Genomic DNA, 15569 nt, shown 5'->3' on the forward strand with positions numbered 1-15569 from the left:
CATCTCCACAGACTGAGCAACAAGAACAAATTGAATTTGTTTCATGTTTGAAGACTTCTTTTAATATCATGCACGAGTAGGCAGTGCATGTTAATAATGAGTAATATCTAAAAGGGAGCAGAAGCTATCCTTGACGATGGATACCAATAAATGTTAAGCAAGTAATAGTCTAAGAAGCACGTATATACATTTTGGCTGGTCGATATGGATAACTGATTCATCTTGGGAGCTGTTTGAGGTGATCTGGCTAATTAAAACTACTTGGCATGAGTTGTCACAGTCAGAGTCCTGCGCCACAGGTTGACCCCCACGCAGCAAAGTACCGTGACACGGAGTCAACTCTTACTGATCATTTAGTGGCACTCAGAAAACCCCTCGCCTGGCCTTATGGTGCAGCGCAGTGTAGTTGGACCGATGAGTTTTTGTCAATTTGATAAATGAGCATTTTAACTAGGGCATTTCAGAAGTTTGGAACACTTTTTACAAACCTGTGGAAACATTTCTCTGTGCAATCCTACATCCTGTATGCACATAAATTGGTCTTAAAGATAAGCTAAGAAGAAAAATCCAAGTGGGGCTGTGTGTGGATTTGTTTCCCCATATGTTTCACATCATTGCCCCCAGACTATTGGCATGCAGTAACTTGGGGAGAGGATCAGTCCCCTGTGTGGGCTTATCAGTCCCTGCGGTGACATTGAGTTGTGCTCACGCCCTTTATCGTCTGTGATTGGTGTGTCCATCCTGCTGGAGGTCTGCTCTGTCCATCCTGCATGGAGGCCCCACAGCGGAGAGGCCCCCGCACAGCAGGGCACCACCCACAATGCAGCACGTTGTCACCCAGCGGCAGAAACAGAGAGCCAAGCAGACAATTGTGCACTCTCACACAGAAGGCAAGTCCTTGGCCCCTCCTTTCTTTAATAATGGCACCAACTTCCTCCCGAATGCCTTGTTCATCTGCTGGATGCATGCTCACATCAAGGTCTTCTGACTGATATACTGTAGATGGGACTTAATTGCTGAGATTGTGTTTTTCCTCTTGAGGCTCCATATATAGAACAATGAGTGGCCTTCTTACTAACTCACTGAGGGTGTCAGTGAAGACGGCCTAATCCTCCTCAGAGCCCCTGGGAGGCTTACTGCAGGCCAGTGGCAGATAGAGGGCAGTAAATTTAAAGTGAGTCTTTAGAAAGCGCAACAGTATTATTGAGCTCAATGAAAGGGGATGCCAGAGAACCCCTGAGGTCTGCATTAACCCTCACAATAAAAGAGCACACAATTAGTGTGAAACATGTTTTCTCTGCCTTCACTTTGTATGCAAATGTGCTCAGAAGGGTGAAAGTGCCCTTTGACGAAGCCCAGCAGGAGTTCATCAGAAAGAGCATTTGCCCAAGAAAAGAACCAAACACTACGCTTTTAGCCTGAAAGTTGACTTTCAGAGATTTCTGTCTGGAAAAGTTACGCTATTCCCAAGAGAAGGTTCATTTAAGTCCAATGGTGGAGTTTTGCTTACTCATCACTTTAAGCTCTTTAGATGGGATCGGCGAAAACGAGAGAGCTCTTGATATACTAGGTTAGGTACATCCCCAAGCCTAAACTAATGTGTCAGCACACTGACAGGAAAAGAAGGAAGAACTGCATTTATAATGAGACGCTTCAACGAAGAGATTTACACACACTTGCTGTTGTCTCAAACATTCCTACAATATTTAAAAAAAAAAAAAACATAAATCCTTGCACTCTAAAACTTATCAATTTCTTTCTTTCAATAGACTAAAATGATGCTGAAGTTCCTCGAATAAGTCCACCAGATTGTCAATCCTGGTAATGTGCATCTAAAGATTGGAGGTTTAATTTGCTGCAACAACCCCCTGGGCTTCTGCTTGAGGCAATTTGTCAAACCACAGCATTTATTACAGCACTTTGGAAATAGAGAAACAAAACATCTTCACTCCATTAGATCCCCTTGAGTTGCTGACTTCCTCATCTCGCTCTCTTTTGTAGTATCTTCAGAGAGAATGTGTTGTTTCCTGCGTCTATCTTTCTCTCTGCTGCAGAGGCTCCCTCCAAGTCAGAGCAACGCAGAAAGCAGCAATCTGCCTCAGCCATCTTTGGTTTGCTTCTCTGACGCGTTGTTTGCTTTTGCTGATCCTCTCAGGCCACCATGTGTCTGTGGGGAATTACCACTATATACGTTACATTATATGCAAAAAATGTTGTTTTTTACCCCCTATTAAATTGAGACTACCGTCATAACTGTGGATGTTTCGAACAGTGCCCATATGTGAACAAGCTTCATTCTTAACCAGCTGCGGTTGACCAATGTTTTTTATTTTTACTGCTTTGCCCGCTACATGTATTAGCATGACTTTCTTGCATGCATTAGTATCAGAATACAGCAGCATTGAATTAGACATATCATTTTGTTTTCTCTATTTAACCACCAACCGTTTGGTTACACAAACACACACCTGCTCTCCCGTCTCTCTTGGCCATAGCACTCCTATAACACTGTTGCACTCAAAATGAACAGTTGTTTGAAATAAAGTTAAAATAGATGCACCACAGCTACAGATATTTAATGTGTTTTATTCATCCTTCTGGACAAAATTTGCCACCTACAATGCCTACAATTACACTCAACTTTAACTGTGACTATGCGCTGGGCTACCAGTGTGTTAGAAAGTGTCGCGAAAGAGTCTGAGGAAGTGTCAGCGTGTGACGAGTTGGAATGAGAACATGATTCAGGTGTGTTATGCGAGCAGCGGCTGTTTCCTTCAGCCTTCAGCCTTAAGCAGAGATGAGCACTGAAGTCTCGAGAGTTCACTCCTTCCTCTGCTTTCTTTCTGTTTTTAATTTACCCTTCAGTCCCAACTGATGCTGACTCAAGTGACACACTTTAATCAGATTCCATCCCTCTAGAGCAACAGAGGGATGATACAGTTTTTATAAAATGTTTTGCACATGCAGTAGTACTCCAACATCTGTATATACAATTGGAGGAGGTCCCCTTTAAGTTAGATGCTGTTTTACTGGCTTGGGTTTGTGTGTTGCTGGCTATAAGCTTGTGGTCTAGGTAACATATTCTGGCTCATGTACATCAGGTATATTTCTATAGATTGTGTCCTTTATTTCATCTTTAAAATCACACCTGTTGATTATTTCCTCCGAGCTATCCTCCAAAATGTAAGCAGACAAAAACTACCTTTTAGACTCACTCATGCTTTATTTGGCTTCCTACATTCCTCTAAATATGCATATTTTGACACTGGTTGAATCCAACACAACACTGATATTGATTTTGTATGGAATGATTTGTTTAGCATTGCTGGTTGATGTCATTTCCAGCTTTTTCCAGAGAAAAAGTGCCCATTGGTTCTAGAAAAGAACCAACTGTCAGAATTGTTATGTGTTAATGTAAAGCTGACAGTTGTGTGTGGGAAGCCAGAATGTCTCATTCACTGTGTCCTCTCCTCCTCTTCTCCTCATCAGACTGGGCCTGTCTCCCTCAGACAGCCAGGTGGCCCTGAGTTCTGCATACTGACAGTAATAATGGAGGATGGGAAAAAGGCTTGCTCCGCACTATCACTGCTGTTCAGGAATGCTGTTGAGATACTGAATGCTGAGGGCAATGACAATAACTTTCACGCGCATGATAACATGAGCCGCAATGACCAGAGAACACCTCGATTGAAGAAGTTTTCCTCTTTGATATCTGTTTGGTAACCTCTCGTCCTGTCTTTGAGAGCCATTCCCGCAGTAGCTCAACCCCTGCATTACAAGATTAGGACTCATCATTGACATTAGAAAATGCGCCATTTTCTTTCCTGGGGCAGTCCCTTGTCACGGTGGTCTGAAATGCTGAGATATCAGATTCCAATTAGAGTCAGTCAAGCAGAATCCTGCAGGATACAAGAAGTGCAAATCTTGGGGGAGTTTTCTGCACCGCTCTTGTTTTTGGTGAACTCATCAGCGAGGGCATCTTCCAGCAGCCGCACGCAGCGACTTTGTAGATATCTACCTTTGAACCCGCTTCCTGATAGCAGTGAATGTAAACAAGGCACCAGCGTTCAAACGCTGTCTACCCAGAAGCCAGTTTAAAGGACACACCTGAGTGCCCAGCAGACATAACACTGCAAATTACGCAACACACCACTCCTGGATTAATATCTGTCTGTAGGCCGCTGTAGGGGTGACTTATCATGTGCTACGGCTGCAGGATAAGGCCGACGCAGCATCTAAAGTTGCCGGTGACTTAAAACTTAGACTTAGGCTTCTGGGTCAAGGGGGTTGACTGTATCCTCCAACAGTGCACCTGATTTAATCTAATCCTCTCTTTGCACCTTCCACTCCTTCCTCTCTTGCTTTATCTCATTCTCTTAACGGTCTTCCTCTCTGCCGCCCGGTGTTATCTCCTCAGCCTCTACCGTTCTCCGGCGAGTTTAACAGGACAGGTTAGAGGACAGAGGATGTTTATGTGAAGCATCAATATAGATATGTTTAGTGCACTTTTTATAGACTCCTGGCTTTATGACTTTACAGCCTACTTAGATGTTAACGTTTTAAAGTAAAGCAGCATTTTTTTGTCAGTCAAAAAGTCAAAAAGGAACTTGCAAAATCCATGAAGGGGCAAAAGTCAGCACGCTATGGCTCAGTTCAAGAGAGAAGTGTTTTTTATTTTACTGCCTTGAAGCTGAATGATGATGCTTTTGCGTGACTGATTGATAAATGAGGATGCACTGAAAGCTATTGGTTCCAGGCGACATTGTTTATTAAGCAGAACAAATTATGAAAGCTTGCTACATCTGCCCCCCTCAGGCAACTCTCTCACTCCTCGCTCAGTCAGAGATGTTCTCCCCTTCTCTATCTCTGCTCAGATGAATAATGCATGTTCTTCTCACACAGATTGTTTTGCTCGGGGACTAAGTCGAAAGTGTGATTGGTACAGTAGTAAGTTCTTGTGTCCCTGGAGGCCCCTGGGAAGGCCTACAGCCCTCTGCTTGTGTAAAGCCAAGAGAGTCAGACACTGCTTGTGGGGTTTCTGATTGATTTGTTTGTTTCTCTCCCACCTACATGGTGACTTCGCCACTCATCGAGTGGAAAGTGGAATACATTTCTGAGACCCAGGGTCTCTTTAGCGAATGTAAAGAGCAGGTGACATGAGATGATGACGTTGCATAAGAAATAGAAACCCTTGTGTGTTTGCATGGCAACAACAAGGAATATGTAATGCATACTTTTCCCATAAGCTAAGCTCTTTTCCAGCACATCCATGTGTACGATGAAAGCGTCTGGGTTTGGAGAGGGATATTCAAGCTCCTTGTGCGTGTTCCAACAGATGGTTGGAAATTATTGTAATCACTTTAATGACATGCTCTGCTTTCTCGTTTGTTCGATCATCAACCGCTCACAATCACGACATAAAAATTACCAAATGCTTTAAGATTTACATTTGGACTCACTAAAACCATAATGAGGTATGATTCAACAAATGCTTTCAAGGTATTGGTTGAATCTGTATAAGATATACTCTTGTAGAAAATAGCAGGGACCGAAATGTTACTTTGATGCCTGTATTGAATACCTATCTTGAATGTATCATCTTCTGTTTCTGATGATGTGTTCACAAGCATCGCCTCCCATGGAGATATATCTTTAATTTACCTTCACAAGAAATGTTGCATGTCAACTATTTTTACACATATAACAAGTGGGGAAGTGTTCATAGTGTGAAGTTTACTCTTTATTTAACTATCTGCACTGTAAGTTTAATACAGAAACACCTTGCAAATGCAGTACCCCTTCAATAACTGCTGCCAGATGTGAAGAGAATAGTTGACTTACTATGCATTTTACGTTGTCACATTGTTGTGTGGACAAGTAACATCTTCATATAAAATGCTGTTTAATGCAATATAACCTTACATACATTTGTAACATGTTGCTGAGTGAACACTGCTCTGACTCAGCCTCAGCTATGTTTTGGGTTATTGTGTCCATCACTAATAATTCTCCTTGGATTAACTGCTTGCCATCTCATCGTTGTGGCCACATATCTCTCTCCTTCTCTCTTCAGAGACAAGCCAGCCACGCAGCCAGCCAACAAGCAGTCAACCAGCCTCTAATGCTCCAGCGTGTTTGGCTTAGTCCTAATCCCCTTTGGCTCACTTTAGCCATTATCCAGTCGGAGCTGCAGTTAACAGGCTATATTATGATCAACCAGAGCCATGCAGGGTAAAAAAGAATATAGAGTTATGGGAATAGACAGCTCCCAAGCTTTGCATTTTATCACGAGGAATGCGAGGCTCTTCTAAATCTTCCCATTTTACACAAAATTACAGCCAAATATGAAAATAAAGGTGCAGTCACAGTCGTATGTCTTGGCATGAAGCATAATGCTGCCTTTTTTTACAGTAAAACCGTTCTTTGTATAATGTAATGAAGGTGTGGAATATTTCCATGTGAGGATTGTGGGGTTTGAAAGAGGATTGGGGGTTTAAGGTGGATTAAATGCAGCAGCGGGGCAGATGAATGTATTCCTTTAGGGTTTGTATTTAGAACTGTCATGATCTGTGTACAAATAATCACAGATGATTGATAGGACTCTTGCTCCTGTTACCTCGGGTACACTCACAGACTCGGTTAATGTTGATCATAGTGTCTACAATTATCTTCTTGATGCTGATTGACTTGGCAGTGGTATAAACTTACCAAGGAGCTACTGTGTCAGTGTGTCTGTCATCTTCCTGTATCTTGGCTTTTACAAAGTTGTTTTAAAAGAGGACGATATACAATGGTGCAGAGTTTTATTTGATCCAGATAGAGTGCCTGTAGCGCAAATATAAATCAGTGTTTTTATGTCCTTTTTTAGGGAGTTGATGCCCAAGTCATCTGATGGTCAGATGACCATGGAGAAGACCCCCAGCTACTATGTCACCAAGGAGGTCCCTGCAAGAATCTACACCATGTCTAAAGACACGAAGCTAATCGTAGTTGTCCGGGATCCAGTCACCCGGGCCATCTCAGACTACACCCAGACTCGCTCCAAGAAGCCAGACATCCCGTCCTTCGAGAGCCTAACGTTTAAGAACATGTCAGCTGGTCTGATCGACACCACATGGAGTGCTGTTCAAATTGGCATGTATGCGAAGCACCTCGAGCGCTGGCTGCAGTACTTCCCTACGGAGCAGCTGCTGTTTGTTAGTGGAGAGCGTCTGATTAGCGACCCGGCAGGTGAGATGGCTCGCGTCCAGGACTTTCTCGGGCTCAGGAGGGTGGTCACGGAGAAGCATTTTCACTTTAACCCAGCAAAGGGCTTCCCCTGCCTTAGACCGGAGTGGAACAGCAAGCCACACTGCCTGGGAAAAACCAAAGGCAGGACCCATCCGAATATTGACCCAGAGGTGGTGCAGAAGCTCAGGGACTTTTATAAACCCTTTAATCACAAGTTTTACCAGATGACTGGTCATGACTTTGGCTGGGATTGAGGGGATACAGACTCATGCTGGTCCCTTGTCTGTGTTTTGGAGGTATTGTTATACAGTGTATGTACATTATTTGGTGGATGTGTAAAAAGTTCAGAAGTCTATTTTATGATAATTTATTGTTGTGATATTAACTCACTAGCTGCCTAACCAGGTTAATTAATGATCCAAACAACATTTCATGTTCCAGTTTTAGTTCTCATTGAGCACACAAACATTTTTATAAAAGCACAATGTTTTTACGGGTATTATGAGCAGGGTCAGCATCCTTTTTTTCTCCATCGGGATGTTTTGTTTTGGCTTTTTGTGGATAACCACTACTTTGTCTTTTACTTTTCCAAATGCTTCTTTTGCTTCACCTTAAACTGAACAAGATTCAACTTTACAAACAACTGGTAATATCCCCTTAACATTTGCGTGACCCTCAGAGGTCTGTGGACCCACTTAGGCAGGTCGATACAGGCCTCAGCTGATCCAGTGCCACTTGCCAGGTGGATCAATACAGTAATAGGTCCTCATTATGTCAATTAGACCTGAGTGATGGCACTGACTCAATCTCTCGAGCACCGCAATAAAACATGGATCCATTAATGGTAGTAAGTTTATGGTTGACCCTTAAGCCAACGTCAAATTAATATAATAAGAGACATTATTATATGTTGTTACAATGTTTTGACTTAACCACTATTTATATTATTTCTACAAAGGAATGTTGATTAGGAACCAGTAGAGGGCCATGCCGCGATACTTTTTGCAATCCAAAAACCTGCTGCACAGGCTTCATAATGCCTCTCATTTATTGCTCTTTCCAAAAAGAAAATGATTAATATGTCTTCTTCACATTCATTGATCTGTTCTGAAATGGGTCTCATGGATCATCCTGAACAGCTTTTCTTTTTTAACCACATGTGTTAATGCTGCCCTCAGCCATGATAAACCAACTGAAATAAGCATCTCTGTAGTTTACTTTCAGTCGCAGCTGAGGAGAATTAGAATAAGCCTTCGTTGGGCTTAACATTCTCCATTTAATTTATTGTATGGTTGAGTTTTATTCAACCTTCATGGACAAACCTTAGTCGACGCCATTACATAATAATGATACTGCAACCCCGTAGCGGCACTATTTTACTTAATGCATTGCTTTACGCACATGGAAATCAAGCAAGTTTGGCTGAGAAGTTGATTCAGGTGTGGTTATATCATTTTTATGAAGTAAGAAATAAATATGTTTTACCAAAATCCTCTACAGTCCCTTATCTGACTACATTAGAATATTGTAGTAGAATTGCACTAAATTGTATAAAGAAAATATGTGTTTATATCATTGTTTTGCTTTCTTAAAACGCTGAACCTGTGTTACTCATTCATGCACTGCCCCAACATTATACCTGTATAGATTTTTGTATCCCTGTAGGCGAAGGAGTACTGCTGTGTCTAATTCACCGTCAACTGCTGATTAGCGCAGCAGCGTTATTCTTTATGCTGTCTCAGCCTCACGCTACCACCAATGAGTGGGTTTTGTTGCTATGACCCCCAGAAACACATAACAAAGTGTCAGGTTTCTCGTCTTGAGAGACGTCACATATCATGGAAAACACTGGCATTCCTTTTTATGTCCCTGGGTGACACTTAAGACTCCACACCCGACAAAATTAAGTTAGGTCAGGTTTCAAGCTGCTGTTTAAATGTGTTTATGTGGGTGTAAAGAGGAGGTTCTTCTTCCTGTTTGTGCATTTGACCTGAAGCAGAACAAATCCAGCTCATTATGCTGCTGATGATGCAATATCCAGTCTGTCGTACATATTGGTTTTTACTCCAGAAGCATTTGCAAAAGCGTCAATATTTCCCATCATGTTTTAAGTAAGGCCCCTCAGGTTGTCTGTGGCACATTAATCAAGCAACCTGTCCCATCCATCATGCAGCACAACTAACCGCAGAGCAAAAAGGTTACGGTTCAAGCGAGATATGAATCACTACGCCCCATTAACGAACAACCTTTATTTAACTCTCCAGCAAAACACCCTCATTTAACTGGAGCTGCCAGAGGTGATGAAGCCAGTCTCCCTGGTGGCAGGCTGGTAGTCTGATCGCTCAGGAAGCAGCTCCCTTTGCAATTACAGGGATAGAGGAGGGGTGCTGTAATTGCTAGGCTCGCTACTGGGGAATTGCTGTTAGCGTGCATCCCTCCAGGCTGTTATAAGGGAGGCTGCTGTTGTTCGAAGGTTGAGAAGACAAGCAAAATAAGACACCTGGCAGCCGTGAGCATGAAGCAACTTCACACGGCTACTTGGAAGCTACCACTGGGAATTTGGAATCAGAGCTGCTGAGTACAAGTGAGAGAAAATAAAACATCATACATCAGCTGACGGTTTGGTTGAGAGAACAGATTTACAGACATTTGGAGATTGGATTGAGTGCTGGCAGCGGGATGAACTGTCATCTCATTATGATGTCAATAAAAGTCTTTATATTTTAACAAGATGTCATTTGTGCAAGACCGGAGCTAAACATGCTTGATCTGAGTCATTCATCAGAAATACTTTTCCAAAATGACCCTGTGAGGTTGATCATTTTGCCTTTATCTTCCATTAGTTGTGTAAGCAACAACTGAGAGAAGTCGACTGAGACAAGTAGAAGAGGGAGACGATCAGAGGTCAAAACAAGAATATATCACGTTGCATGCCTCAGCCGACAGTAGTGCAGAGTTATATGACGGCCTGTGCCTAAAAATCTAGCCAAAATTAAGAGAAATTGAACCGTCAATACTATCACATTTATATTTGGTCAGAAGCTAATTTATTGGAATAAAATAAACCTTGTGAGAAAACTGATTTGTGGAGTCATGTAAGTTCTGAGAATTTGACATCAGTTATGTATCCTGATGCACTTTTCAGGGATTAAGTGATCTTTTGTTACTTTTCTTTTCAATTTTATTTTCACTCTCACAAGAGTTATACAAGGTACAGGATAGATACAAGGTCAGGCAGCACATTGCAGCCAAACTTTCTGAGCATTTTTCAAGCATAACAACCTGTTCTTTGAGAATCTAAAGAAGATCTTGAAAGGGATCATGAAAAAGGTTAAAGAACATAAAGTGTGCTTCCGATGCAGCTGACAGTTTCTTTAAATACTCAAGGTATTTATTTTCAAACACAGGGATAACATTTCTGAAATATACACAGCACCCAAAGCAAAAAGTATGAAAGCAGGAAAATAATCATTCCTACAGAATTAAAATGTTCAGGGGTTAACAAGACAATTGCCTTCTTCTATCTTATATTATTTGTCCAACCCTTTAAGCCTAATCCGATAGGAAGGGCAAGCATTAATCTGAGACAGAAGAATTGGAGTTGACAGATATATGCTGGCATAGGTAATCCAAATCCCTCTTCCAAAATGACTTCCTTGCCTTGAGTGGGACCGACTTCAGAATCAGCTTTATTGGCCATGTGTGTTTACACATACAAGGAATTTGACTTGGTTGCACGTAGCTCTTATCCTACATGTTTACGTGTTTAGGGACAGGAAGACAATATGAAAAAAAGGAAAATGTCTGTCATCACAGCTGAATTTATTGAATTAGTGTGACTTAAATGATGTATAATTAAGATACACACGCACACACAGACGCACACACACAATGAATATAAAAAGTAATCAGATTAGTGCAGCTCTATAGTGTAAGACTTGATTTACTTGTAACTCCAAATACAACATGGTTAAGAAGTTAAGAATTGATGTTTTAAGATGAGGTGGAAGTTTTTCTAGATTGTAGATTCGTGCACAACACATCCACACCTTGGGCTTGTCTCGATGTGCTGCTGCATCAGCTCCTCATTGTCAGGATCCAGTGCTGTGAATGCTCGCATCTGAAAACAACTTGTCATAGTGATTATCTCTCAACACACATAATAAGACTGGTTTCTCAGGCATCTGTGGTTCAGTACAATTCATTTTTCTTACGGATGTATGTATTGATATCATCACCCCAATAATCCATATATGTACATAAAAATGACAATTCAGTTTTAAACTGAATATTCAAAATGTGTTATGAAAGTTTCACACATTGTAACAGTGTAGGTTACAGTGAGCCCGTTGCATTAACAGCACTTTGTACACATGCAATTGCCTTGAACATACATGCTGGTATAAATACAATCAAGCAGTTGATTAGCATAGCTTTACTTTGTACTATTGCCACTTCGTCACTCGTTGCAGGACATGTGTCCAAAAGAAAAGAACGTTGTTTTTTTGTCTTTAAACCATTAACCTTTTGCAAAACAAGTTATCTCCTCAGTGCTCTCTAAGGGTCGTGGGCTTCAAGCTTTTATCCAACGGGATTAGACTTCCCATATGGCTCTCAAAATGGCTTTTAATTCTAGCTTTAAAGCTCCTTGGATTTTTTGAGGTAGTCATGCCATTTTCATATATGCCTCATTTTGATCAGCTGTAGTAAAAGCGTATCAGTCTATATTGTTCAGAGGACCAACAGATATTGTGATGCTGTGAAGGACTGAATGTTTCATCAGCACTGTTGAAAACCTTGTGTTGTAACCAGAGATTCCCTCGGGGAAACTGTTGAAGGCAGACGTGCCCTCTGACCAAGACAGCCAGTTCTGTCGTTAATGTCCATTCTGTGGTCTCCCAGCGCTATTTGTTGCTGTCGCCCGCCTGCCTGGTACCACTTTAGACTCTCCATTAGGCCAGACCAGTCCTCTCCAAATCTCAGTGGCACGCTATTATAATGACTTTATCACTCTACCTCGTTCATAGTCCCGGCTCACAAAACAATTGTGGCTGTGGGATTGTGGCTCAAAGACTTAATGTCTGACAATTCGCATCAAAGCATGATAAAAAAAAGTAGTTTGCGTTTCTTGTCTGATTTAATATAGTGTCTTTAAAGTTTTGTATTCCTTTCATTTAAGCAATCACATTTGGGCTAGCAAGAGAAAATCAGCATTAGTTGCTCAGACTCTTCCACCTATGAACCCACCCAGCTCAGACATCGCAGAGCTTTTGCAGTCTTATCCTGCTTTCTCTATAATGAGGTGTGTACAGCCTCCCTATTCTCCGTGGACCAATGTCACCTTCATAATCCAAGGTTCAGACCTTGAGGTGGGTAGGGGGTTCGGGGGATACTCAGCGGGATTACTGACTGGACGGACTGCATGGTCTGTTGGCTGTCTGCAACCTCCGGAGAGGCCGAGCAGGAGGATCCTTGGCCTTTAGTTGTTGCTAATCTGGAGATGAAGGCGTAGCACCGTCTGAGCTGGCCTCAGGACCAGACAGTTTCATTTATCTGTACATATGTGCGGGATAGATACGGATATCTTTAAAGCAGTGTTTCTAACTACTGGGCATGGCAGAGACAAGCCCAAACGGTATTTTATTTAATCAATGTTGCAGAACATATTTCATTATAGTTTTTGACAAGGATAAAAAGGGCAGAGTGGGAGATCATGACTCAAGGACTTGTTGGCTTCTAACAGAGATCTTACAATTAAAATTGACTAGGGACAGTAAAATGTATGCCTTGAGCATCGGAGAAACACTTCACACAGAGATAATTTCAAGGCTTTTGGGGATTTAATCTGATTTTGCAATTAATTGGTTGGTTAAACTCCTGCTCTTGGGATTAAACGGAAATTAAAGCAATGCCAGAACGGAGCAGGGACTTTTCCAAGACAGTCTTTGCAGCAGACTCTGTTTATTTTGCATCAATACAAAAATATCACTTATCCCCTCCTTGAGTAATTTCAAAAGGCCTCAAATTTGTGACTCGCAAAACCCATGATTTCATGAATTTTAATATATATCCCTTGATTAGGGGAACCACAGAAGGAGATCAAAATCTTCCGTGTCTTTCTCAGCTGTTCGTGGCTTGAGGATGCGTTGAAGAGGCTCGAGTCTGTTGCGATGTGATTTCATCTGGCAGCACGCTACGTCAGTGGCCAGTCGATCGTGTGCTTATTTCAAGTATAGTTCCTCGTAGGATGCACAATGAAGCATTCTCATGGTTCTACAGTTTATCTCACACCTATTTAGATAAAGAAGAACATTTTTACTCATCAGAGTTGGACGACTCTTATAAACCGCTCCACTTGAGTTTATTGTATCATATAATCATTAAAACACCCTTTATTCTTATTATTAATTTTGGGCACGGCAATGGAATGGAAAAGGTTTTTTTCTGTTTTCATCTTGTAGGTGCTATAGTCGAGATCGGGAGCCTTTTAATTGTCAATCGACGGCTCTGACTGTGGCGACAGCTGAGCCGGCGGCTCGCAGCTAACAGTGATTACAGCGCCGACACTGCTGGCAGAGCAAACAGCGTTTAAGGGGTTGATTATGATTTGCTGCTATATCCTCGGAATATTTAATTCAGCCTTCACTAGTGATGACAGGCAGCCTGCATCTTTTGTTACGAACGTTATTATTTTATTTTTGGACTAAACAATACCCAAAGGCCATTAAATGCTACAAATGGAAATTGTGGTATTTACTGAAATTATACATATGCCTTTTGGAAAACCACTTGTTTTCGGCCTGCTGCACTTTTTCACACTCCTGACCACTAAATTGTGTCAATGATTCACAATAGAAAGCTTCAAATTGATTCCCAATAAGAATTGTATTCAATCTCAGTATCAAATTTCATATTTTATATGAAGCTAGCAAAGTGTTGCCGATCTGAATAAGTCCTGTCCTTGATCTCGCTCCCCTGCTGCTCTATTGTAAAGCAGCAAAACATCAATGTCCTGGTTGGTCACGGGCTCCATTGAGTAGAATTCCATGTGTTGCCATGGTATCAGGGGAACGCTGTCACTCATTGTCCCCGAGATGACGCGCTCCTTATTCTTTCTCTGCTACTATATTTGCTCTCCTGATATTGCTGTTGTTGCTTAACTCAAAAACTGGCAGAAACATGTCGCATGATGTGAGAGCAACACAGATGCTGTGTGCCACCAAATAAACTCTCATCATTAATTTAGCCAAACAGTGGATCTGCCAAAGAATATAACCCAAGGCAAGCTTTCCTCTCACCAGAAGTCCTGCCGCACTTCTTCCTCTTCCCCTCAATATCCAAGCCACTGCTGTATCACACCACATCTGAAAGCCTCAGCAGTTATCCTGTAATTCATCCAAAACGTTGCTCTCTGCTGCTTTTCCCTTTGATGACTTCCATTAAGTCACATTGTTAGACAACAAAGCCCATTTTTTTCTCCATTCTCGAGGTGAACACCAGCTGTGTGAAGTTATTTGTCAGACCTGTTATAAAAATCTTCTTGCTTTCCTTCCATGCAGCAGAATGAAGCTGCTCTGATGTAGCTGTACAACGCAGTTGCTGGTGCGCGACATGTAGGAACGCAGTGTAGTATCACATGTGGGTGCTGGTGGAGGCTGTTTTCTCAGTATCATTAACATCTCCAGAAAGTCATCCGAGTACCAAGGAGCACAACCAAGATGCTCCCATTCACTCTGCCGAGGGTTCTGCCTGACGATCGGGACAGGAAGATTGTCGCTCTATAGAATTAATTTCAGCCTTTACCACAAGTGAGATCTTTATCTGGGTCATCCGTCCCATCTATAAGGCAGAAAACTGTCTTTGTTCTGTTGTTTTCCTTCACGTGTCACCTTCCATTTCACTGTTGGCCCAGTGAGTGTTAGATTTACGTCAGCAGCGGTGCCGAGGGTGCTGAGGGCCGCTGTGCTAGTTTGAGACGGTGAGGTTGCAGACCCATCAAGGTTTGTTTCAATCAAACACCTCCTGTCTTTTATACACATACTTAAAAACTCTCTTCTCACCTGTCAGAGCCTGTATGAGGAGTATAAACACGCTGTTCAAAAGAAAGTACACCATCAAAGAGAGGAATTTCGGGTTGGCATTGGGACTCATTTTGTTTTCGTTTTGAGTCAAGTAACACCAATTTCAGGTTTACTTCAAGTAGACGTTTGCCCCTTCAAACCTCTGCACAGAAACTGCATGAACAAGGTGTAAAGGGCCATTGACGAGCAAAATGGTGGCCATTATCATGTGAAAAAAACAATATGCTGTGTTGAGCATTGATCATAGGAATAAAGCAC

The 15569-nt window shown here is 41.9% G+C and overlaps 1 protein-coding gene across 1 annotated transcript in view; it reads left to right on the forward strand.

Annotated features, from left to right (window-relative positions):
* Positions 1 to 7738, forward strand: part of hs3st3b1a (heparan sulfate (glucosamine) 3-O-sulfotransferase 3B1a) — a 10512-nt gene extending 2774 nt beyond the window's left edge. The window contains exon 2 of the mRNA XM_068578931.1: positions 6869 to 7738. Within this exon, the coding sequence (XP_068435032.1) occupies positions 6869 to 7484 (616 nt within the window). The 3' untranslated portion in view covers positions 7485 to 7738. The remainder of the gene's footprint in view (positions 1 to 6868) is intronic.
* Positions 7739 to 15569: the final 7831 nt, after the last annotated feature.

The sequence above is a fragment of the Clinocottus analis genome, unplaced genomic scaffold (assembly GCF_023055335.1).
Source record: "Clinocottus analis isolate CAN_PGR_092001 unplaced genomic scaffold, fCliAna1.0.p SCAF_16, whole genome shotgun sequence".
NCBI lineage: Eukaryota > Metazoa > Chordata > Actinopteri > Perciformes > Cottidae > Clinocottus > Clinocottus analis.